This window comes from Meleagris gallopavo, chromosome 2 (genome assembly GCF_000146605.3).
Source record: "Meleagris gallopavo isolate NT-WF06-2002-E0010 breed Aviagen turkey brand Nicholas breeding stock chromosome 2, Turkey_5.1, whole genome shotgun sequence".
Lineage (NCBI taxonomy): Eukaryota > Metazoa > Chordata > Aves > Galliformes > Phasianidae > Meleagris > Meleagris gallopavo.
Genome location: NC_015012.2, coordinates 897,408 through 924,177, shown reverse-complemented (window position 1 = coordinate 924,177; position 26,770 = coordinate 897,408). Strand labels below are relative to the sequence as shown.

Here is a 26,770-nt window from a genome sequence, read left to right as displayed (position 1 = left end):
TTAGCAGTCACTTTGTACTGGCACCCAGTTCTACACAAAGTTTGGGCAGTGGCAAATGTTTGTTATTCTGGGGGCTCGTTGACCCAACGGTCTTCTCCAATAAACGTTCTTGATGGGGTACACCAACTTAATAAGAAAATAAACCTTTTTATATTGACAGACCAAATATATTGGCAAGGACTTCAGAAGGCAATTCAAATTATGAGTTAGCAGCTGAAACGCTCCCACGTATGTGACTCAAAAGTACCTGACACCTTTATCTCTTGTAAACACACACCAGGTAAGACAGCTCCAGGAGGATGCTGCACGCCTTCAGGCTGCCTATGCTGGAGACAAAGCTGATGACATCCAGAAGAGAGAAAACGAGGTACTAGAAGCATGGAAGGCGCTGCTGGATGCCTGTGAGGGCCGCAGAGTTCGGCTGGTGGACACAGGAGACAAATTCCGTTTCTTCAGCATGGTTCGGGATCTCATGCTTTGGATGGAAGATGTCATCCGGCAGATTGAAGCCCAGGAAAAGCCAAGGTAATGTGAAACATCTTGTGTGATACCACACGAAAGATAAGGCTGCAGGTCAGTTCAGGAGCATTTATAACACTCGGTGTCACTGAGCCAGAAATTCGTGAGGCTGGCAAGATGTGGTGGTGTGCTGGCAGCTTGCTTTTGTGTACTGCTGCCAGCAGAGGCTGGGGGTACTGAAGTAATTGCAATGGACAGTCATGTTCAAAGAGATTGTTAGCAGCCTTTCCTCAGGAACAGCAGCATTCTGGTGCCAATCAGATGTTCGATAAACAAATCCTGTTTTCTGGACTACAAAGACAACCTATGAATTAAATTCTGTGCTGTACCATTCGATGATTTATTTGAAAACGTTACTGCTTTTATGTCTGAAATATGTGATTCTGAACCATGGATTGACTATTCTAGGGATGTTTCATCTGTTGAACTACTAATGAACAATCACCAGGGTATCAAAGCAGAAATTGATGCCCGGAATGACAGCTTTACTACCTGTATCGAGCTTGGCAAATCTCTTCTGGCAAGAAAACACTATGCATCAGAGGAGGTATTGTGCTTACTGATTGTGTAACAACTGCAGTGCTGGTGGCGTGTAGATTCTAGTTCAGCTATCATTGTGTTATCTGTGGATTAATAATGCATGTTTATAACATCGCGCATTACTTCAAGGACCTTATCTGCACCTAACTGCTAATGTGAAATTAGTGTGTGATTTAATGCTGTGAATTCATGTTAGGAAGCAGGAATGACACCTAAGTGTAAGGTATCATTGTCCATCCAGGAAATACAAAGAAGCTGCATTCAGGTCTGCAGAGAGCCGTCTTTGGGATGGTCATGCTTGGAAACGTGTTTCCTTTGAGCAAGAACAGAGATAACTCTGAGGGTGCCTGGATTTTGAAGGGGCCTGCTAGGGAAAGGAGTAGAAAATTGTTTATGGGGGCCAAATACAGGGAGTGTTACGAGCAAAATGTACCCAGCAGCCTAAGGCCTTGGTTTGTTTTCTGATCTGACTAGACCAAAGAATAGCAGTTAAACCTTGTTTCTTCCTGCCTTCCTTTGGCCAAAGGAGGGTAGCCACTGGCTGTAAGACACTGCCCACACAGGAAGGTGATATTTTCTGTGTCTTTGTTGTACATAAGCGCTGCAGAGGAACTGGGAGGTTTTGCTAGCCAGTATTTGCCCTGAGAATAATATGGGGCTTATGCTGACACGTCGTTGTTAGCACAAGTGATGAGGCTTTTAATAGCAATTATGGGCAGCATGTTTTGCATTATTTCCTAGAAAAAAAAATGGAAGGTAAAGTACGTTTGCACCATTTGTTTGTCTGTTCTGCTCTTTTAACCAAATAATCTTGATAACGTAGTTCTTAAGAAATGCTGTATGCAGGTGTGATATTTTAATACAAACTTTATACTTATTTCTACTTCAAAAATAAGGAAAGCTGTTATATCAAGTCATTTCCTGGCAAACTAGTGCTGTGTTTCCTTTCACTGAATGCCAGTGTCTTTTGCTTGTGGTAACAGCTTACATGCTGTGGTGGGGTGAGTGTGATGCCTGATGCTTATGTAACAGTCCTGCATTCTCCTCTTAAATCCAGATCAAGGAAAAGCTACTGCAGCTGACAGAAAAAAGAAAAGAAATGATTGACAAGTGGGAAGACAGATGGGAGTGGCTGAGACTGAGTAAGGACGTCCTTGGATTTTTCTTGGCAGGGCCATATCTAACTCTTTCCTCTGTCTTTCTGAGCATTGAAAAAACCTGCAGCTCCTTACCTTTTTTATTAGCTTTGCTTGAAAGTGTGCTTGTACTGGATTAACTGTAGAATTCACATCTGTTAACTGTAAAATAATGGAGAAGGTGAAACAAAGAAACCTGCACTGAAGATGTTACTCTGTATGACTGAAGTTAGAGCTGGGTGAAATAGATCTAGCATGTTTTGCGGGTATCACCTTCCAACTGTGTCTCTACAGAGGATGTGCTAACAAAAAATATGGGGAAGCAAAGTCTTGTTACCTTACAGATGTAACATACTTGCATTATCTGACAGTTCATTGACAAAAGATGTACCTTTAAGCATTGCAGCATATTCCAAGTTCTTCACCGGAACTTCACACAGTTCAGAAACTCCAACAAGGTTTTCTGTAGCTCTTGTAGCAGATAGTTGTCAATTTGTGCCCTTCCAGCATCTCAAACTGTACAGTGCAGAGTAATCATTTGGTAGAGCTCTAGGCTGCTGTGTGTACTTTCTTCATTCTTCCTAAGTCTCAGCAGGTTTAAGAAAAACAGTAGCATGAGGAAGTGTTGGTGTTTGGATCATGTTCTTCATCAAAATTGTGTGATCTCATTCACAAAAGCTGCTGAAGCTTTTTTTCAGCTGGAAGGAAACTTTCAACTACAGCGCTGTAGACAATTATGAAGTACAGAAATACTGCTTGCTGAAGGGACTTGCAGCCTTTATCATGTTTGGTAGGCAGGCCAATCTGAGGAATAAACCAGCAGATAACAGAATTCCTGCTCTGAGTTTACTTGGTTACAGCAGATTAGAACCAAATAGAAACACTGAAATTAGAAAGTGAAATAATCTGTAGAAGATATAAACTTCACTTTTGTTTTTCCTCAAAGCAAAGCCAACGTGACAAATTTCTGTATTTTAAATGATTCATTTCAGTGAATTTAGTTAAGGAAGACTTTCAGCCAAATGCTATTTTGAAGTAAATTCAGCTACTCTGAAGTAGATTCAGAAGATGCCTGATAACTTCATGGTACCATTTTTGACACTATCGGCACTAATATGTGTACTTTCTTCATTCAGTTTTGGAAGTGCATCAGTTTTCAAGGGACGCGAGCGTGGCTGAGGCCTGGCTGCTGGGCCAGGAGCCCTACCTGTCCAGTCGTGAAATAGGACAAAGTGTTGATGAAGTGGAAAAATTAATTAAGCGGCATGAAGCATTTGAGAAATCTGCAGCTACTTGGGATGAGAGATTTGCAGCACTGGAAAGACTGACCACGGTGAGTGCTGGTGGTGCAAACTTCTGACCATTCCCCTTTATGGCAGTGCCAGCTGATGGTTACTAGGAACTCCCATCACCACCAAGCTGATCTCCATTTCTTGGCCCTGTGGAGCATCAGCCCAGGCCAATCACCCAGGGCCTGAATTTTCATATTCCCAACAGTACAAAAACCTTTTCAGGTTCATTTCAGCTCAAGAGCATGCAGAGAACAATTAAGTGATGAGTGACCTTACTGGTAACAAAAGCTGTTGTAGACCCAAGAGGGATGGCCTAGAAGCAAATTCTAGAGTTAAGCAATGTGCTCCAGCCCTCTGATATAAAGGCTGTACTGACAAAAGGAAAGGGAGACTCTGAGGGAAGAAGACCCAGATCCAACTCTTGAAAATATTTTCAGTTAAAGAAGGCAGTGTGGGGAGGAGGATTCAACAAAAATGTTGTGTTTTGACTGTTCCAGTACAAGGCTGTGTTCTCCCCTAGAAATAAAAGGTAAACAACAGCAAAAATTTTCAGGTGGTCTGGTATATCAGTAATTAATACCTGGAGAATATGTTGCCATCTTTAGAGAATAGTTTTATTAAGACATTAAAATTGAAGTAGTTTGATTTTTCACATGCACGGAGCATCACAGCTGCAGACAAAGTGAATTTGAGTTTATCAAGATCTTAAACAATCAAGCTGTTTTTGTTTAGGTGGTTCACTTCAGGGGTTCACGTGAAACGTTTTACTTCTATGTATGTCAAGCAGATGAGGATGTCACTTCAGTATTTGGATAGCTTGGGATGCTTTTATGTTTGTTTGTTTGTTCTGTGTTAATGAAATGAATTAGATAAGAAATCTGGACAAGTGCCAGGCAGCTGTGCCAGCACTCCATTTGATGCTAAGGGTCTGATGCTGTGTGGCTTTATTGACAAATCTGGTACGACAAACTTTGCATGATTAATAGTTTTAAAGACTTGTGCTTTCAGATTTAATTCCAATAAACTTTAATCTCAGGAGTTTCAGAAAAATGCAGAGATTATTCTTAGTTTCTGGAAATGTACCTGAAAAATGGCTGATTTGCAGTGCTTTATCATGTTCAAAAATGTTTCAGTTGGAACTGCTGGAAGTTCGTCGACAACAAGAGGAAGAGGAGAGGAAGAGAAAGCCACCTACTCCAGAGCCAAGCCCAAAGGTTGCAGAAGATGGAGGCTCCCAGCAGCAATGGTAAGCCCACGATGCAGGAAGCTGAAGTATGCGCTTCATGCAGTTTCTTCTGTTGGAATTCTCAGGGTGAAGATGCGCTGTAAAGGGCAGGACTGGAGGTTGCCTGTTTTTGTGATGTAACTCTTTTTAGAAGACTTCATAGTTGCAGTTGGTGGGGCCACGACTTTTGCAGGCATCTGAATTCACTGCTAAGATGAATGTTCCAATTTTTCATCATGAAGCAGTTACTACTGTTGATACCTGGCCTTCAAGTAAAAAGGCTACACAGCCTTTTTATACAGCCTATGTGTTACGAATTAATATTTCTAAGCAATCTCGTATTTCTCTTTTAATGAGCATCAGTTACAGATAGATTTTAAGCCACGTCCGTGAACATTAACATTTATCAAACTACTTGTGTAATAGGAGCAGACCTTGTGAAGTAACTATCACAAAAGCCTCCTTTGATCAAACTACTTTGGATTTCTTTTATTCAGTTGGGCATTTTTTTCTTTGCTTCCGCCACTGCAAGTGGAAATCTGTTAAAGGCTTTTACAATGCTGTCAACAAATGACTTGGCAGTTGTTAAGAACTTGCTTGCAGTTCTGAGATGTGCAAAATTCAGTATGAAAATCTTGTTTGGGAGAAAAAGATGACTGACTTTCAAAAGCTTAATAAAATTTCTCTTTCCTCTCTCTCAACAGGGATGGGACAAAAGGAGAACAGGTTTCCCAAAACGGTTTGCCATCAGACCAGGAATCTCCACGGGTTAGTTACCGCTCCCAAACCTACCAAAACTACAAAAACTTTATTAGCAGACGGACAGCCAATGACCGATCGTGGTCTGGACTGTGACATACAATCATTTGCAGCAAAAGACACCTTTTTTTTTTCAGTATGGTCTACTGGTACTGGTTTAATCTTTTGGCTTCAGATTTCCCTGCTGCTTTCTCTTCCTTCCCATCAGTTGACTTCTACTTGATTAGCAGATCCTTGGAGATATATTTGTTTCACTTTAATCCTTGTTTATTTGAATATCCCCGCTGACACTCAGTTGCTTTAAGGTGACACATTTATTTCATGTTATTTACTGTGAGTTTTTCATGTTGTTAATAGTATTAAGATTTTCCAGCTAAACCATCCTTTTATGAGTAATTGAGCTTTAATGAGATTACATCATAATGAAGAAGAGAACTAGAGTCTGACAGGTATGACGCATCGAGTTATACTAACAGGTTTCAGCACGGCAACATTATTAAATCAGCTGCATTAGCAAGTGAGTTATTCACAAGGCCAAAGACAATACCTGCAAGTGAGCTCAGTAGTGAAGGTTAGGAGGGTGGGGGGTGTTGTGACTACCAACAAATTAAAAGCCTTAAGATTAGCTGTATAACATTCCATGTAGAATGGACTCATTGACTGCAGATAAAAATAAACATGAAATAAAAGAATAAAAAATAGTTTCTAGATTTATCTTGGTATTTAGTCCTAATGAAGAGTTGTGATCATACTGAATAGCTGTTTTGGGACCCCAAAACTCTCAGTCCTGTAATTTATGCAACAGCAATTTTGTTTCCTGACCCTGGAGATAAAGTGGTATAAATGAGAGTAGGTTGTGGACCCGTAAAGAGGGGTTGTGATGCTTTTCTCTGAAAGTGAAATAAAATACATTGGTCTAAGATTCCAGCTCTGTATTTTCTATAATGTGGGCTGAATTGTACATTCAGTCCTTTTTGACAGAGGATATTCCAGTGGAGTCAAGATGCATGCCAATAATCTTAAAGTAGAAATACTAGTAAATATGTGTATGTATTTAAAGCAACAGAAGAGTAGCAAACTGGCTTTACCCCTCCATTACCTTCCTGCAAAGCCAGCTTGTTTCAACTGATGCCTAGAATCACGGGAAAAATCTCTCATGTTGTCTGTCATGTTTTTGAAGCTCGCTCTCTGAGGTCATGCTAAGCACAGGAAAGGCTGCTGGCAGGCTCAAGTCAGTGGGTTCCAGAGCTCCTACCTGTAGCACAGGGGAAAAATGGGTCCCAGTTGAGGCTTAAGTTTACCTTTCAAATCATGCATCCCAGTGGCTTCTGAATCTGCACACTGTTCATGCTGTAGGATATTAAGCAGTTCTGCCTTTTTCTTCCTTTAGATAAAGTCTTTTCATCTTTAGTACTAAGGAGGAAGTGAGATAACTGTTGTACACTCTAATGTTTATGAACTTGTAAGTAGCTGTGGCAGGGAACACGAGGTGGCCTGCAAGCACCCCAGATCATCATCATCTTGTTGCTTCTCGTGGTCTGATACACCACCCGTTCCTTTCATTTTTTATTTTATTCCCATGAAACATAATGCATTTCTGTGTTAATCTTTGCCATCCACACTTCAGTCTTACAGAAGAGCTTTTTTCATTGGATCTTGTGTTGCAATACATCCGATGTACCCAGCTGTATTATTTCTGGCCTGAGGCTCAAGACATGCTGTTGGTCAAAATGTAAACTTCTGGCTGATCAGTGCAGCTCAGTTATTCTGTGTTGGCTGAGATCGTAAAGAGGGAGGTGATGGAAAGGATGTGCTTCAGTGATTATACTTTTACTGTAACTTGTCTTTCCACTTCATGATGCATGTTTTTTTTTTTTTCTTTTGTCAGGATAACAAGATATAGATTCTTAATGCTTTTAGAAATTCCATCTAAAATGATGCAAATGATCTGGTGACTACCTACACCATGTGGGTTCTCTGTGCCTTTAGGACTGTGACAGCTGTAGAGCAGTTTAGCTGTAGCTTCAGACACCACAGTCTGAAAATACTTCAGATATATTCTGGATAAAAATTAGTATGTAAAAAGTAATTTATATGGATACATTGATAGATGGGAATTATACTTTTATGATTAGGAAAAATGAATTACGTCATCAGTTAAGGTCATCATTTTAAGCTCTAGGTGTGTAAGATTTTACTGATTCATTATGGCCCGTGGTCCTGGCTTAGAACATTAAAAGGATACCGAGGCCAGAGCAATATACAAGCTGTCACTTATTTACATCTGAAAAGGCAAATATGTCTCCATTATTTAAACTGTGGTGCAGAGGCTTAAGGTGATGAAATGAATATAATGTTGCTTTAAGCACTATGAAAATCAAAGGGATGTCTCCAGTCATTGTCACCAGCTGTTCTGTTGCATGAAACACAGCCCTGAGTTAAGAACACCTCAGGAGCAGCCTCTAGCCACTAAAGCACTTGCAACTAACCTCTCAGTCACAATTAAGACAACTGTTTTCATGTACGTGATAACTGTTTTGTTGTAACAGTACAGTTTGCTATTAATGTTTGTCTTCTGTTGCATTGTCTCTGCATGCCCAGTGCATGTTTCCATTAAAGTTTGTTTAGCTCCCGTTTTCCTCTATTTTCATTACACATTCTTTGCAAACCTGTTTATGATTCAGATTTATTTTGCTTGTTTTCTGTTAATTGTAGATAACACATGGAAAGGAAATAAAACCCGAAAGAGCGTCAATAAAGCTTTTCATAGCCCTTTTACAATCAGTAGCATTTTAAATAGATACTACAGGTCTGATTGTGTAATTAAAGTTGGCATTTGTCACTTAAAACCATAGGGTTGCAGATTGCAGCACTGAATTACACGTTACTTCCCATAAAAACATTTTAAGTAGCTTTTGCAGTGGCTGCTGTTCTGGAACTTGCCTTTTTTTATTTCAGATTAATTGTTAGGGATACTCAAAAGTGTCTAATAATTATTTTCACATCTTGTCTGTATCAGTACAGAAAACATCCTGCTTTTAGCACTGGTTTAGCTAACTGGTAGTTCTGGGTAGTTTACGTAAGGTGGTGCTGAGTTCCTGTGGTCTGTGCAGCAGGCAGACCATGCGAGTGTCCAGTAAATCTCTGTGGGCTTTGTGTATCTCAGACAGGGAACCTGCCAGTTTAGAAGAGTATCTCTGAAGGGTTTTCCTTTTTCTTGAATGTGGAATGTTGGGCACTAGTGATCAGCAGTGGTGATGAATAATTAATTGAGCACTCATTGGTGAATCACTGGCTGTGTATGACACAACCTGTGTTGCAGTAGCAGTGCCGGCAGCATTTGGATAAGCTTCAGTCTCATCTATTTGTTTATTCTCCCCCATCCCCTGCCCTCCTTTAATGCAAGATTTTTGTTTTAAGATTTGGATAGAAATAGCCTGGTTTGATTTGTTTTGATTTTGAAGAGACAGCATCATTGATTTTTACTCAATCTGGCTAACATTACATAGATTGATCTTCAGTGCAGGGTAGATATTTCTTCTAATAAACTGAGCTGTAAGGCCGTGTTTCTTTAGGGACAGAGTAAAATAGATATGACTGCAGTGGAATGTGAGCTGTGATTCTTTCCCTGTTTCAATGGTGTAGTGTCTGTACTCTGGAAATTTAGATTGCTTAAAGGCAGTTAACCAACCCTTCCCATATCCATAGCAAGTTGACACTTAGATCTTTCTAGGTCAATATGTGAGGTACAAAGGTGTGAGGTACAATAATGTATACTTGGCAGGTACAAGAAGTTCTAGCAGTGGCAAAATTTAGTATGTTGCATAATTCGGCTGCTTTTGAATTGTCCGGGCTATGTGCAGAAGTGGGAATGTCTAATTATTGTGCCATTCACAAATACCTGCTTGTCTGCATAAAAACAGTCCAGAATGTTTGTAATCTACTAGAGCGTTAGCAGCACTAAGCTTTAGTAACTTGCTAATAATAATAATAATAATACACACTGGTTGTGTAACTCCTGAGCTGCTACCAATGGCTCTACGTGTCAAAGTAATGGTACAAGAAAACAAACAAACAAAAAAACTGGGACCAAGCTGCATTTCAAAAGTGTATAGCCATTAGGATTCCAATTTAAATGATTTTGGGATGAATGGCTCCTGAAGACGTCGAAAGCTTGACCAGTCAGAGCTGCTGGAAACATGGCTGCTCTCTAGGCTATCTCGATCACAGTGCGACAGGCAACGCGATCAACAAAGCAAGTGATGGGCAAGGCCTTGGTTCTGTCTTTGTTTGGGGGTAAATAGCTGTGTGATGTTGTGTGACTGTGGTGGTTTTCAGTTCCTTTAACAAAAATCCAATCCTCCTAATAATGAAAGTCTGAAAAAGACTTTGATAAATGACGTCTGACCTCACTTCCCTTGTCTTTGAGATCAAATATCTTAACTGGGATGCTGGAGATGAAATGCATGGTGTAATCTCTCTAATTTCTGCATGTTTTGATTTTGTTGTGTCACTAGGGGAATGGGGAAAGTGGGAAAGGAGCTTTTACAGAAAGAAATCCTGAAAATTTTTGTAAATGCTCCTGGGCAGTTTTGATATATTTTCCTGCTGACTCATAGTTAATACCTTTTATAGACTTTTAATGCCCCAGTAATGTCATAAGTGTATTTAAGGTGGCTGATGTGTATAACTTCTACTGTTCCTCTTAGGTTTGCAGAAAGTGTGATTGTTACTGTTCCAAACATTTGAGTAAGCAGCAGAATTTGAATGCTCTCCTTTTAGGAATAACAATACATAAAATATTACGAATTGACTAGCAGAGCAAAGCACAGTAAAATTCACACTGAAGTTTAGCAGCTCTTATTCTCCTGTTTCTCCACCTGTAAAATGGGTACTAATCCATTCATACCTTCTAATTTCCTTGGCCTCCTGTGTCTCCATGAGAAAGATCTCATTGGCCTGTGTCATTCTCCAGGCAAAGCTTATACACAGCCACATTGTGCAGGGAATCAGATTAACTGCAAAATACTTCAGTGCTGTGAGGCATCTAGCTGAACGCTTTGTTCACTGTCCCTAGGTGGCAGAAACTGCAGAAACAAATGAAATGGTTAATGGAGCTGCAGATCAGAGGACAAGCTCAAAAGAGTCCAGTCCTGTTCCTTCTCCAACGGCAGACCGCAAAGCCACGGCTGCCATCCAGGCTCAGACTGCTGCTACCCTACCAGCCAAAACACAGGAGATTCCTTCAGCTCAGATGGAGGGCTTCTTACATCGTAAACATGAATGGGAGACACACAGCAAGAAAGCCTCAAGCAGGTAAGAGTACTTGATGTTTAATGAAGATCACTGCTTAATAATGCAGGTAATTGCATCCAAGTTCACTGTGATGTATGGTTCGAATTTTGGATGATCCTGGGTTGAGCCAAGATCTGGACTTGGTGATCCTTATGGGTCCCTTCCAACTCGGGGCATTTTGTTATTATGTAATAGTCAATGTTGTCACCGCTGTTATTGTCTTCTCGCAGCTCCAAAATATTTTAATGCTCCTGTTCCAGAAATTGCATATGAATAATATATTTCATGAGTTTGCAATCTAATCATACGTGTTAGAAAATGCACTATTGGCTTATATTTGGAAGGTAGAAAATGGAGGCATAAAGATATCATGACTTTCCCACTTCATGTGATGAATTTGTGGCAGTAGTGGGATTTGATTCCAGTTCTCTCAAGTTGTATGTTACTACAAGAAAAGAAAAACATGTAGGTGTAAGAACAGAAATGCCCGTATTATTCTGACATCTTCTTCTGTTTGCACATTAGCACTTTCCACCTACACTGTAATCTGTTCAAAAGAGAAGAACTAGTGAAGATGATTTTGTGTGCCTTAGTTGATTCTATGCCTACGGACTCAGTTATGTGGTCCTCAAATAAGCAGAATTCCTGAGCTTTCTGTCTGCAGTGGAAAATCACATGCTGGTTCATTGTAACCTGAGAACGCTCTTGAGAATAGTTGTATGACTGGGCTGAAAAGGAAAGTGTTGACTATCGAGCTACACCAACACCTGAGGGATGTGGTCAGAGTTGAGACACTCAGCAGAGCTGAGTGCACATCATAAGACAAGTGATCTGCATTACAGAACTACCATTTTTCTTCAGCTAGAGTTGCTTCACACCAGAGAACTAATTTGGCGTTGCGACAGCTGCTGATACTAACATTTAGGGACCCTTATTTCTACTAACCATTGATTTTTATAACTGCATTAGAGAATGAGGTAGATGATGTCACTAATCATTTGTGGCAGTCAAGGATTTCATGTTTAATTTGTTCACTAGCTTGCAAATGAGAACTCCCTCTACAATGAAGTATAGTCATCAAAAGGTCTATCAGTTTATCTCCCAAGACTGTAAGCTGCATAGTCTGCCAAACGATCCACCCACTGTTAGGAAATGCTTATGTGCTATCACAGAGAGCTCTGGAAACCTTTAATTCCATTTGGCTCAAAGTCAGGACTTCTGTCTTAAAATAGTGCTTGTATGAGAGAATTTTTGTTTGCATTTTGCAGGACATAGTATACTGTGCTTCTGTCCTCAGATTGAACTGGTCTCCATTATCTTATAGCAATCATTGTGTTCAGTTTCTCCAGTTTTTCAAGTAAGAGCATTAGATTTATAAGTATTTTTGTTGTTTTTTGTGTCTCGAAGGTCATGGCATAACGTGTACTGTGTCATAAACAACCAAGAGATGGGCTTCTACAAGGATTCAAAAGCTGCTGCTTCCGGCATTCCCTATCACAATGAGATTCCAGTCAGCTTGAAAGAAGCAGTCTGTGAGATAGCGGTCGATTACAAAAAGAAAAAGCATGTGTTCAAGCTAAGGTAAACCTGCTGAAGTTTCTTTACATGAGTATAAGCTGTGGTGGGTATGTTCACTCTGCAAATTCATGGGCAGGATCCTGCCCAAGAGCTGATAATGAGCATTAACTGCAGTATCTGCTTTTCTGAACAGGGTTCTTCCCAACCCTGAAATGTGTGTTTATCAAAGGTAGCAATCAGTGTCAAAATAATAATGGTACTTATCTATGAGACAAGACTAGATACATAGTTAAGAGCCTGCACTCAAAAACCCTGAGCTTTCCAACTGCTGCCTCTGGGTCTAAATGAAAAGAGCTGAATGTTCATGGTTCTGCTCTTCATAAAAATCAAGTATTTGTTTAATTTTTTTAGTATGGATTTAGGAGACTACTGAAGACATCTACCAATGACATTTTCAGGTCTTGAACTTGTTGCAGACCATCACTTTTGAAGTATATGAAGTACTTGTTGTTCAAAGGATATAAAAATAAGGCTTTCAGTTCCAAAACTGTGTTTTACTTTAGTGCCAACAGTTAAAAAATATTGTACTATTACACAGCTGCTAGAGGACTCTTTCAAAGGAGACTCACTTTATGAACTGATCGGATTGTGTAATCTAAGATAGGTTTTTTTCCAAGTCTACACTGATGCAAGAATCCTCTAAATATAATTCATATTTAAGGAAACTTGCTGCTAACCTTTTCGAAGACAGGCCTGCAGCGATGTGATTCATCCTTTACGTATTAAAACATCTCTGAATTGATAATGTAAGAATAAGGTGTTCCAGATGCAAACCTAAGCAGAAAAATCAATTGCCCTTCTTTCACTGTACCCTGACACCTGTATCAGGCCTGCTTCAGTAATGTCATGTGGTGTATTTCCTCAGCGAGTTCACCAGCTCATTGTGGCAAAGCTCCATCTCCAAGCTGAGAAGAGTTATACTGTTGAGCCTCTGGGAGGATCAATTCTGCAAAAGCTGAGGCTTGTTATGCAGGCTCACGTGCAGGCAGATCTCTCACAGAAAGGCCTAGTTGGGATCCGTGGGGAATACAATGGAAATATTTTCCTTAATTTTTTACAGAAAGCCAGGCATAGTTGGGACCTGTACTCTTCAACATCTTTAACAATGACGTAGATGATGGGATCGAGTGCACTCTCAAATTTGCACCAAGCTGAGTGGTGCAGCTGGTACAACAAAAGGAAGTAGTGCCAATCAGAGGTACCTGGACAGGCTTGAAATGTGGGCCTGTGTGAACCTAATGAGGCAATCCCAGATATGAGTACAGACTGAGAGAAGAACTCTTTGAGAGCAGCCCTGTGGAAATGGGCTTGGGGGTCCTGATGGCTGAAAAGCTGGACATGAGCCAGCAGTGTGTGCTTGCAGTCCAAAAGGCCAACAGCGTCCTGGGCTGCATGGACAGAAGGGTGGCAGCAGGGAGAGGGAGGGGATGTCCCATTCTGCTCTGCCCTCGTGAGGCCCCACCTGCAGTGCTGTATCCAGGTCTGAAGCCCTAAGCTCAGGAAAGATGTAGACCTTTTGGAACAGGTCCAGAGGAAGGCCAGAAAGATGCTCTGAGGGCTGGAGCACCTCTCCAATAAAGACAGACTGAGGGAGATGGGCTTATTCAGCCTGGAGAAGAGAAGGCTTCAGGGAGACCTCATTACAGCCTTCCAGTATTGAAAGAGAGATGATAAATAGGGGTAAATTGTGATAGGACACAGGGGAATGGTTTTAAACTAAAGGAGGGATGACTTAGATTAGATGTCAGGGAGAAATTTTCCACTGAGAGAGTGGTGAGGTGCTGGCACAGGCTGCCCAGGGAAGGTGGGATGCGCCCTCCCTGCAGGTGTTCAAGACCAGGTTGGATGGGGCCCTGAGCAGCCTGGTCTAGCATCTGATTTAGTGGATGGCAACAGTGCCCATAACAGTGGGGTTAGAACTAAATGATCTTTGAGGTCCCTTCCAACCCAGGCCATTTTATGATTCTATGATAGTTAGGTTCTTCCAAACATCTTACTTCAGCTTTATGTTTTTTTGCCATTTAATGCTTCTTTTTATGGAGAAAGATCAAGTGCTGCTTCCACTGACTCTGTTACTTGTTCAGATGCTTGATCTGATGTCATTCACTCTTTTTTTTTTATTAATGTATCTTCATACAAATGGTTAAATGTATCCCAGTTAAACTCTCTGAGTAAAATCAGCACAGTAATAAAACAGACGGAAGTTTCTGATCTTCACTGTGAGAAGATGCAACTACTTGTGAACCATATACAGTATGGTATCTTGATTCATCATCACGGTATGACAGCAGGGCGGCTGCAGAGTTTTGATGGGTTTCTACCAAAAAAATGTAACCTCTGGGTGTTGTCTGTGACTTTTGTCTTTTAAAATATTGAGTAATTTGTACTGTTGTGTGCAAGATAGAAGAGATCTGCCTGAAAGAGCAAGTACTGAAATAAGTCATCAGCTGCCAAAGATCATGACCTCTGCAGTGCAGCATGATTGGAACACTGACACTATCATAAGCATGTATAGAGATCAGAATATAGTGTGTGTGGCTGGCGTGGCAGTATGAGATACCAAAACATTAGTTGTTGGCATGTATTTGTGTGTATAGAGATGTTATGACTTTCCTGTATGTCTCAGTCTGCTTATGTACTGTAGCTAAAAAAGCAGGAATTGAACCACTGTGACTGCTGCTAATCTAGATTTGTGATGGTTGTTTTCTCTACAGATTGACCGATGGCAACGAATACCTCTTCCAAGCCAAAGATGATGTAAGTTTGTTTTTCTCAGTCTATTACTGATAGGGATTCTGTGCTGCTGGACAAGGGGAAATAAAAATTAAAACAAACAAAAAAAAACTGCAAAGAGCTCAGGAGTACACTTCAATTTTCTGGTCTCCGGTCATGTATGTACGTGTGCATAAAGCATAGGTTGAGGAGGTCTCAGATACAGATTGAAGCAGACAGCTCCTGCAGGTGCATAACCAGAGGAGTGCCAGATGATGAGTTAGGACTGTGTTCGGTTCCCCATTTCTATCCATTCCCCATCTGCAATGCTGAATGAGAGAGGGAGCGTGGTGCATGGGTTGTAACAGCTTTCTACCTTTCGGGCTTCTTGAAGGAGGAGATGAACACGTGGATTCAGGCCATCACATCAGCGATCTCATCTGACAAAATCGAAGTGTCCCCAACCACTCAGAGCACTCCAGCCTCCAGCCGTGCCCAGACCCTGCCTGCCAGCGTCACAATAACCAGCGAGTCCAGTCCTGGCAAGAGGGAGAAAGACAAAGAGAAAGACAAAGAGAAAAGATTCAGCCTTTTTGGTAAAAAGAAGTGAACTCCATCTCCACACACTGCACTTCTCTGACCGTTCCAGTGGAATTCCAGCATGCGAGCTCAGAACCAATACGTTACTCTCTGTGCCTCATGTTCCTCAATGTGATTGACATTTTTTTATTTATAGAGCATTTTAAAATAAAAAGCCAACAAAAAAGAACCTAAAGTTACAAGTGTATGAGGTGCATTGGGCAGCTTCTGTAGGAGAGGGAGGACCAGCTTTGGGGGGGTTGTTTTTGTTTGTTGTTTTTTTTTTAAATGAAGTTAGTGTAGATTAGATCTTACTATTTAAACTGTTCCTCAATTTTGTGAGGCTGTCTTGGAAAATAACCCACTCCTAGTGCTATTGGTATGCAAGGCAGCGGTGCTTTCAATCTACTGTGCACATCAAAAACCAATGGACAAATTTTCAAAAAATGTTCACTTCCATTTAAGGTTGTTATGCTGAGTCTTGACTAGTAGAGCCTCCCATTTCAATTCTAACATTTATTAAAATGATAGTGTATTATCTTTCCTGTAACAGAGTGCAGGTATGCATTAACTTACAGACAAACCATTTCTATCCTGGCATTGGTTATTAACACAACCTGAAGCTTTTCTGCATCAAGTATGACAGATAAGAATGTTATCTGAGATGGATAAGCAGGCTGATACAGTTTTAAATAATCTGTAATTTCAAAAAAAAAAAAAATTTTTTTTTGCTGAAATACATTATACTGTATGTTTCAGATAATTCTAGTACAAAGTATAATAAGACTAGATGTATAATAAACCCTTTAAAATCATTGATAAGTGTAAAAGTGGAACTGAAGCATTTACTGGAAAAGTAATGTTACTCAAATGGTTACTTGCTTGTCAGCTGCAGCACTGCGTGTTATAATTTTGCTACATTACCTTGCTCTTTGATACATAGTGTGCATTTCTCTGTCACTGTAACTATTGTAATGAAAAATTTTCATCTTACTGCACAATCAAAAATTACATTTAATAGGAATGAACTTTCGATGACTGGGCCTGTAGTCAAGAGTAGTACTGGAACTGGTTTTCAGTTGTATCGAACTGTACCTCTAGACTTTTACCCTATCTGTTAAATATATGCTATGTCATTAAATGCTTTTAAAACTAAATATGCTGGTTAAGTTTCTTATTTCATTTCTGATAATGTTAAATCATAATTTTGAAAGGATCAAAAATAAAGTTATTTTAAAATGTCTTCTCTCCTGTGCACTGAAGCTAATGTCTTAAGTTGTAATTCCGTTTTTTTTGTGTGTGTGCAAAACTTCATACTGAAATAATTGTTATCTCTCTTCTCACTTTTCTTTATCTTTCCTTTCCCTTCACCTCCCACTTGCCCTCCCTTCCGCCCTTCCCCTCGGACTGTGCCCCCAAACAAATAAAATAAAAATAAAAACAAAGAGGGAATCAATGTTTTGTGAAATATTCCGACGCAGACCTTTCTTGTTGGAAATAAATCCAGCAGAAGCGGTGGAAGTAACCATGGGCTTGGGCAATAGGCTGAGTTAGGTGAACATCTTACCTGATGGGGTAGGTGTCCATGTCGTAGTTTGCAGCTAATGAGCATTGTTATAAGTAAGCTTAATACTGCAGCTCTCCACCTGCCCCACAGTAATGGGCTCAGCTAAAGCCTTCAGTAAATCAGACAGGAATTGAAATGCACCAAAGGTTTCTTGTTCTGCCCAAATTCATTTCACTGTTTCTCTCTCTCTTTTTTTTTTTTTAACTATAGCTCTCTTAAATTGTAGCCACCCTTGCCGTCCTGTGAAGATACAAATTTAATGCCAGTAAAGTGAATCCCAAAGCTTAGCATTTCCTTGATATTTCAACATTTTGAAGACTAAGCAGCTTTTCAGAATTTCCTTTATATTGGATGCACGTAGGGAGCCATCAGGAAGGAAAAGCTCCCAGAAGTCTAAACAGGAATTAAAAGTTTAAAAAACAGTGGAATATAGAAAACTTATTTATTTAAAATTTTCTGGTTATTAAAATACACTCAAATGTAACTTCAGATGGGAAGTTTCTAAACCAGATTCTTGAACATGTCATCAGTGCAGTGTCTGAATTCTTTCCATGGGGTGTGCTGGGTGTTCTGTGTTTTCTTTGTTTTCTAAAATCTTGGGTTATTAAGCAACTAAATATTCATGCATGTTAGTTTTTACTCCTTTAATATTACATTGTTCCGGTCTATTAGAGAAACGTAGGATAACACCGGTCTTGTAAATGTAAAAATTTAACACAAAAAGCTGAGGCGTAATGTTAGAATCTGAAAATTGTTGATCAAAATACAAAACTCTGTTGATGCCTTACTGTGTGTCACTTCAGTGAAGCTAATAAGATATGCAAGTAATACTTAGCAGATCAATCTTAAACACCTGGTGCACGTCATAGAGCAGCGATGTTTTTGATCATGCTTTCAGAACTGTTTTACTTGTTTGTCTTGCCTCTTAAGTTGTTCTTGAAAAGTATTTGAGTAGAAGTCCTTTTTGCTTAGGAACTTATTTCAAGTTCCTGAGGAGCTTGAGTGAATTATTCTAAGTCTCACCTGCTTTCCCATTTGGGTGCAGTTTCCACGCAGACAGAATTGGTGGGTCAGGAAGAGCGTCCTCTGACAAAACCAGGTCAGAAAAGGCAAGTCCTGGCTTAGCATAGTTACCTCCTGGTTAGATTCCAAGTAGCTTCATCACAGCTGTGATGGGAACTGGGCCCTTAACAGGGGCTAGAGCCATTGCAGAAGCCCAGAGCAGTCCACTTTTCAGCTGTGTTGCTCTCATTGTTACAAAGAAATAATTCCCTAGTAAGGAATGCCTGCCCTCCTTTTTTTTTCTCTTGGTGAGCGACTTATACTGAAATCTAAGCTGTGTAGGTATTCAGGGAGCTGCACCTGAAAAGTCCTTCCCATGTTCTTGTGAATCGAGTACAAGGAGGATGAAAATCCCCAAACCTTCTATCTGTGGGAACTAAGCATATGTTGAGTAGGAAGGTTTTCTTTTAGATTGATGCAAATGATCTGTTAACCCATCTGCTTTTCATAGAGATGTTGTAGAGATCCACTCTGTATGAGGGAGATTAACAGTGAAGTACATGACATGTATGACTAAATTATGTTCCTGTGAAATGCTGTTTTAGACTGTTTTTCACTTCAGTGTGTTCTCTTTTTTATGATTGAGTTTGCAGAGAGTAGCCTTAAAATGTGTGGGGTCTTTACAAATATGCTGTTATAATAAATAGCTTGCAGGTGTGATACAACATTGCCTTTTATTTGTGGATGTTTGGGTTTTTCTACCTTGACTAAGCACAGCTGAGCTAAAACAGAAAGTCAGTCACAATTAGTAGAAACAAACATGAGACACTTTCATTCCAAATAAACAGAGGCGCATAATAAAAGAGAGCACCTCAGAAAATCAGGCTCTGCTAAACAAACAATGTTCTCAACCTTGCAAAACTACTGAAGAAAGCAGAATTCAGTTCTTCTGACACTGCAGCTCTGCCTGTAGTCTGAGCAACAGAGGGTATCCTGACAACAAGAGGAGCTGGAGATCTCAGCCAGCTGAAGTTCAGCTTGCTTTCCTGAGGGCTGATATAAAGAACGTGAATTCTGAAGTCAAGCAGAATATAATTCAGGTAAGAAGTACTGTATTCCTACTCCAGAAGAGTACAGCATCAGAACTGGAATTGTGCCTGTGTTTACCTACTTGCAGTCCACCTGTTTTTCAGCAAGATTGGGATTTGGCTCCTCTGATCTAATAATTTGTTTCATAACAAATTCTCCATGGGCAGACACCCAGATCCCCATGACCAATAGATCTCTGTTCTATACAGTCAACCAAAACCAGTTTAATTGCAAACTCAGCTGATTTTGTAGCTGGGCAGGAGGACACATACATGTTAGGAATAGCAATAAAGCCTTTCTGATTGTAATGATGAATATCTGGCTCCTGTTGGTGGATTGAAGATGTTTAGCACTTGACAGTTGTATTATGGTTATCCTAGTTCTCAAAATCCCACAGTGTGTTGCCTGTGGTGCACTTCATTTGGCTGTTTGTTTCACTTCCTCCTAAGCAGCTTGGGTTTGCAAACTTGTTAGTGACCTGGCCAGCAAATTCCTCCTTTGATTTCTTTATCTCAGATAAAGAGGAGGAACCCTGACAGCACTGAAGTCTGTTTGTTAGCACTTAACAGCTGAAACAGTAGAATTCACATACATTGTTTTGTTATTTTGAGAAGCTTGATGGCAATTTATTCTCCTCTACTTCTCCCACGTAGATTCCTGAGAGCTGAGCTGTTGCCAGGCAGGAACTGTAGTGTGGCTGTGAGTACATTAGTGACTCCTGGGCTGTAGGGGAAAACACAAGAGTAGGATTCTATTTAGCCTTTCCTTCCCAGCCCAGGCAACTCCCTTTTGCTAAGACCCATTAATGCTGGACCATCACTTATCTAGTAAGATGTTGTCCCAGCCTACTTATCCAAATATTTCTATGCTATAAATGTCATAACTGGGCAAGATTCTACACTTTTCAGGGCTTTGCTTGTTTCTGTTTCACCTCAATTTAAAAAGCAGCATGGCAATTACTACCCTGGTACATGTTCTGCACATTAGGCAGTAGTTGCTTTTCAACACACAGCCTACCAATTTTAATTTACTGTAAATTAGCAAGGAATATGAAACTATTCTCCAGCTTCCTTAAAAGCCTCGAGTAACTTCATCAGTAGGAACTGACCATGCTTTCTCTGATAAAACTTGCTTCAGTGGTAGCACTATTGTTCTGATTTGTCCCTTGTTTCACAGTTTGTCTGATGCAAATGAACACCTATGCCTCCACATCATTCAAGTAGGAGTCAGCAAGTGGCCTTGTAATGAAAAATTTTCAGAATACGTAGGCAATACCTGCAAGCCCTTTGTATACTGTAATAATGTGGGTGTTATTTTAGAATATTTTTGCAATTCTAGATGTAGATGAAATTAAGAATGTTATGTAGCATTTCACTACACAGAACACACAATAGCTTTAATAAGACCAAAAGTTAATGACATAAGTAATAGAAAAGTGAGAAGTAAAAGATCATGCTCTCCTTGATTCAATGCCATATAGAACTATGTGGTTTTTCATCAAGGGTGATTTTTTTATTATTTTTTTTAATACAGTCTTAGTGCTTTCTTTCCTCTTACACAGACTAATGATTGTGGCTATGTGTATCTACCTTGCAGAACTTAACGCAGTAATTTAGAATATACTACATGCACGTCACAACATTAAGGTACTTTCAAAATCCTTTTCTGCTTTGCCAAGCTGTAAGAGTTGCTTTTTCTTTAAGTACAGGATATAAAAGCCCTGCCTCCATACGTTCAAAAGTAAAATACTGGTCACAAGTTGACTTAATGTGCTAAGCAAGAAACTTGCAGAAGGGATAGTGCTTTAATCAACTTTTGTACTTACTTTCTTTTACCACATCTAAATAATAGAATAATGTATTCTGTAGAATTATTTAATGTTTAATTGCTTGAGTTGTCTCTCTCACTGAATCCCTGAGGAAAAACTCTTCTGCCCTTCAGGTTGTTTTTTTTGTTTTGTTTCTCTTTAACCGTTTTATCTGATTCTTTCTGTACAGTGGTATGAACATAGTCAAGGCTGACTTCAGCCTCTTCTAATTCATGAGCTGCACAGAGTGCATGTGGTCCAACTGCAGAACAGGCAGAGCAAGCAGCCGGGCTGGCTTCTCAGCTGCAGTAACTTGGCAGAGCTCAGCCTGCACTACTCTGCAGTACTCCAGCAGTACTGCTCTGTGCAGTCAGGCTCTAGCTGAGGAGTCAGTATTCAGTGCTTGAGGCAACAATCTATTTTCTATGCTACTGCTGAATGCAATTTATCCCATTGTTAAGTATTTTTCTCTAGCTTTGTGACAGCAACTCAATGAATATTCTAATTTTGGTGGATTATTCTTTTTTTCTCCAAGGATTTTAAACAAGATTAAAGTACAAATAAGGTGAAGCATCAAACAAAACCACAGTTCAGTATTTTAAGTACTGCAGTGCAGGGGACAAATAGTGAGAATAATGCTAGATGTATTATAATATATATCAATGAAATGCAAAAAGCAAAAAATGCTTAAGTTTTGCTCCTCATTCAGCTTGTACCCTTTGTTACTCTGCCTTTTAGCAACTGCCTAGCAGGGCTGAGATGTCTTATTAACATGTGCTAATGCTACTGAAGCAAATCTAGACCAGTTGTGTGCACCATCACCTGATATCTGAGTCACTCTGTGTAGCCAAGACAGCAGAGCAGCTTCACGAAGCCCACGTGACCACATCTGCAGTGTGTCATAATGCAGCATATGCAGTGTGCATCCAGAAAACGGAGCAGCCCAAGGAGAGCCTCGGCTGTCAGAGCCACAGGACTGTCACAGAACAGAACTCAGGACACCTCAAGTGGTCTGCTTTGTGAGAAGTTATCAATTAATTCCGTAAAGGATGATACAAAGGATTTTGTGCATAAGTGTTTCATAATGAATTCTCCCTTGCTCTTGGATCTCAGTGTGTTCATCTGCCAGCTGACTGTGAACATCAAGTCTTTGATACAGTTTAATTATATCTGTTGTTCTATGTTTGAAGTACCATTTAATTTGTTTATTAAAATAATTAATTTCACATTATCTTCAACCATTACATGAAATTCTATGGTGGTTCATGATGCTACAGCTAGAAAACATCTAGAGCTAATACCAATTTTGTTACTACTTTCTTACTGATACATTATTATCTTACATCTCACATCTAGTTGAGACAAAAAATTTCCCTTGCTCTCAGAGTACCAGCATTTTCCATGAGAGGTCACTCTATCCAGAAAGATGCTGAGCTGCAACAGACCTGCTCTTATCTGAACAATGCACCTGAACAATGAAGAAGTGTTTGTGAACTCGTTCTGACGGAGCTGAAAGTAAATCAGCTATTTGTATAGCAGCTACACTCTCTACTCCCCCAAAAATGGAAGAAGAGAAAGATTTGTGAAGATTACTCACATCAGTCCAAGTTATTTAAATGGCTCTTAAACAGAATACAGTGAAAAGGAAGAAAATGTGTTTTTTAAAACAAGCTTTGTCCATTATTGTTTTTTTTTTCCTCACCCCAAATAAATTGGAAATTTGCACTAGATTCAAACGAGGCAGAAAACTTACTATGGAAAATTAGACAAATGATACTGAAAACTTCCTTGGTTTATTAATACAAAAATCAAATTGAACACCATAAATTGTGAGTCAGCATCTCAGAGACCATCAGTATGCTGAAGTAGCAGGGCAATAGATGATGCTCGGAAGTGGACTTTGAATCAGAGCATGTGTGTGAAATTTGAAATGTAAGAAATGTTGTAGTGGTACATTTAGTGTTGTTGCAAGGATTTAGAAAAATAGAAGCCTGTTACTTCATTTTAAATATCTGATATTTTTGGTTAAATAAATGCCTTATGTATAGCAGATGAAATTGTCTTCAGAAAATATTTGCACCCATAACCATTGCAATTCAGAAAACTTCAGAAAGCCCAATGCTGGCTATCACCACCCTTTGGGAAAACAGGATTTTATTTTTAGATTTTAATGCTCAGCAAATCAAAAGGAAGCTTTTCATGATCCAGGTAAGTCAGAAGTTAATACTAGTGCCACCAGTACCAGAGAACTAAAGTAAAGCACATAACATGCAAAGCTCACATGCCTTGATTGTTAGTTCAGCATAGAAAGAAAGAATGACAAGATTTCTCATCCTTACAGGACAGCTTCCAGGTGAGATACATCTCCTATAAGAAAAGTAATGTAGCTATTCTAAAGAAATACTCATCAGTTGCTTATCAGTCTGGCACTTAAGTTGCTTGGGGCACCATTGTAGGCAATGTAGAAAGGCTACCTGCTCAGCACTGTGTTTAGTACCATCTCAAATTTTTATAACTGTTTTTAAAATCTTGTGCTTCATGATAGTTTAAAGTTGTAACATGGAGAGAAAGAAACAGTGAGCCTGGTTTTAGAGCAGAGGCTCCTAGGATGGAGATATCCAGATGCCATTCCTCCTGTTACTGAGACGCTGCATGTAGAAAATAAAAGAATAGAAGTTGCCACTAAAAACCCTGCTGTTCACTGCTCCTTCTTCATTTCATAATGATAAAGAAGCGATGATGAGGAAGGACCAACATATTATGATGCTGGCTGTGGTCTAGATGATAAAAGGAAGAGCATGTATACTTCTCCCTGGTTCAGTAGTTTAAAGGAAACTTGAAGCAATCTGTATTATCTTTTCCACAGAGACTGGTATCTTTGATGTTCAGATACTCTTCTAGTCCCTTCACGGTCAAAGAAGGGCAAATTCCCTGCAACTGCCCTGTGAATAAAACAGATGGAAAAGATAACACTAGGTCATTCTCAAAAGAATGAGGACCTGGGTGCAAGTTCCCTTAACTTGGAAAAGACAAGTCAGGTTTTATAGGTTATGTAAACTTGTGGCAAGGCTTGGCTCAGATGAATCATCGTGGGAAGGAAGCTGAGTCAAGTCAATGGCAGCCAGGACATTTAGCTTTAAGGCAAAGGACACCTCCATCCAGAAAATAATGACAGCAGTTTCTGTGGGAAGAACAAGATCTCTGTGACAGTAGATTGGAATTCATCAGTGAATTCTGAAAAAATTACAGATTGCAGAAAGACAGCCCCAAAAGCATGCCTGGATAAAGGCTGGCAGTAACTCACTAGGGATTATCTGGAAGACCCCTCAGGCAGAGGTCCTGCAGCCTGTGACACACTCAAACAGGCTGCTTCAGAGGCTCACTGGGTCTCTGCAGATCATTCTGTTGGCTCTGCACCTCCGGGCTTTGAGCAGGGACAAGCACAGCATGTTAAGACAGATGGTTTTATTGATCTCTTCTGTGTGGTAGTCCTGGATTGCACTTGGACATACAGCAAAACAAATGCATGATGGTTGGTTGGAAGAGCTTTCTCTCTAGGCTAGGATATGTCTGATCTTTCAGAAATTAGCTTGCTTTGCATTTGAAAATGGAAAAGACTCGCTTTTTAAAATTATTCTTTTTTCCCCCAGTACTGTTTCTGAACAGATCTTAACCTTTCATCAACGCAGATCAGTATTTCCACCCACAAGAAATAAGAGCTTAGAGCCAATTCCTCTGTTATTATTCTGTAGTTAAATTGTAAAATCACTGAGAGGCATCAATCAGGATTGGATTAGTGTAATGCCAGGCAAAAAACAAACAACCAAACACAACAGAACTAGATCACAGTTCCTGACTCTGATCCCTCCTTGTGCCAAGTTCTTATGGATTTTATACTATTTAATCACAGCTCAAAAGGTACCTATTTTGGAAAACCAATTAATATGCCTTCTCAGTGCATGTGCAGTACATTCATCGATAAAAATATGAGTTATAAGTGGTATTTTGTGTAGGAAAGATCTAGGGCATAACACAGATGTTTCTGGGAGGGAAAATCTCAGTGTTCATTATTAATCACAGGCTCAGATATGTATGGAGTGGGCAGGATATAGTACAGAGGAGTAGAGTTAATACGAGATGTGATGGTTTTTGGCATATATACAAGGCATGATTTAAAAGAAACAAACAATCAAAGGGAAACAGCTCAAACCCCTCAAAAACAGCAGTAGCAGCAAATGGTTGCTTTAGCAGACTGAATACAATAAGTATTACTTAGGCAATACCCATACAGAACGCTGTATTGGTCATATTTCATCTAATAATAATGACAATGAAGTAGAAACTGGAATAAATTTAAAAAGTCACCTACCTGAGCAAGACAAGAACAGTCTCTCAAGAAGAGAGAAAACTTGGAAAATATTTGGAGCCAAAAATGTTGGATAGTGAGTGTGTCCATGCCTGCTCACGACCACAGCCTTTAGACTTTAGAAAATATTAACAAAAAACAAACAGTGACCGCTTCACTCAGTCTGCCACGTGAGTATGTAGAGCCTCCACATGCATATGGCAACAGCTTCTCTCAGTGCATTCTAAGCATCGAGGGGCATTTAAAAATTAGCTGTAAACATGGTTATGTGCAATATTGAAAATATGTTTGTTAGATCAAAATTGCCGCGGCCCACATGTCACCAGAATAAATTGAAGAAAACACATTTTTGTTAAATGTGATACCTAAGCCAAGGGTGATAAATGGGTGTAAAGTTTTTCCCATTACCAGCACAGACAACTCTTTAGTACGTGCAAGAAACAGGAGCTCACCCTTGCATGTGGCAGACAACTTATTGGGTCCTTTTTTTTTTTTTTGTCCTAAGTTCTCTGCAAGGCCTGCCAGGCAGCATTTCCTGCAGTGCTCACTTTTCCAATGATACTGTTCTTCTGTAGGTAAATTGGAGGCTCTGCAGCCAAGCAGAATCTGCTTCTGATAACACCTGACTCTTGGGGTACCTTTGGTGAAGGTTCTTCATCCATTCTGAAACAGTTCTTGGCAGCCTCCTCACCCCCCTCTGTAGTAGGCAACAAAAGCGATGGTTGAGGGCAGATATCCTTTACATTGCCTTCTCGGAAATCCTGTAAGTGGAAATTAAACATTAGATTAAACACGACTTTTTTACTACCTAACTTAATAAATATTGCTTCCTTAAGCTTACTGTACTTTGGCATAGCAAAGTTAATTTGTGCTACGTAATCCTGTTGCTATGCAAATAGTTTGTTTTTACATTTAAAATGAAAGAAAAAGTGTATGTAAGGTGATGCATGTTTCAGCCTAGGCTAATATGCTCCTTGATACAAGGAAAAGCAGTGTTGGTCTTTGAAATTTTTTATGCATCTTTTCATTACGTTCTTAAATATATTTTAAAGTATTTATTTTTATATGACTTAAATTTGAAAAACTGTCAGACCATGAGGGCATTTGGACATAGATACCCTTTTTCTTTTAAACTGTGTCTTGGTTCATACTTCTCAGCTTTCCTAGTACTTCTGATGGAAGAATTCCAGAATTCCATGCATGCTTGTTACACTGCACATCTAAAACAAAGCTTATATTATTAGGGCTCTATTTCAAGAATTACACTCAGACTTACACACAGTATGAACACTTAAGAGAAACCT

The 26,770-nt window shown here is 39.7% G+C and overlaps 1 protein-coding gene and 1 long non-coding RNA gene across 2 annotated transcripts in view; one reads left to right on the top strand and one right to left on the bottom strand.

Moving 5' to 3' along the window:
• Positions 1 to 16,878, top strand: part of SPTBN1 (spectrin beta, non-erythrocytic 1) — a 90,130-nt gene extending 73,252 nt beyond the window's left edge. Inside the window, 10 exon segments of the mRNA XM_010706345.3 lie at positions 281 to 525; positions 928 to 1,066; positions 2,117 to 2,201; positions 3,332 to 3,528; positions 4,621 to 4,733; positions 5,417 to 5,480; positions 10,549 to 10,787; positions 12,174 to 12,347; positions 15,059 to 15,101; positions 15,451 to 16,878. Of these exon segments, the coding sequence (XP_010704647.1) occupies positions 281 to 525; positions 928 to 1,066; positions 2,117 to 2,201; positions 3,332 to 3,528; positions 4,621 to 4,733; positions 5,417 to 5,480; positions 10,549 to 10,787; positions 12,174 to 12,347; positions 15,059 to 15,101; positions 15,451 to 15,666 (1,515 nt within the window). The 3' untranslated portion in view covers positions 15,667 to 16,878.
• Positions 16,879 to 18,919: 2,041 nt separating this feature from the next.
• Positions 18,920 to 26,090, bottom strand: LOC104909463. The gene is made up of 2 exons (XR_792334.3): positions 25,470 to 26,090; positions 18,920 to 20,016 (listed from the first exon to the last, which is right to left on the bottom strand). It is a non-coding gene; the product is annotated as an uncharacterized LOC104909463 (long non-coding RNA).
• Between the last annotated feature and the right edge of the window lie 680 nt (positions 26,091 to 26,770).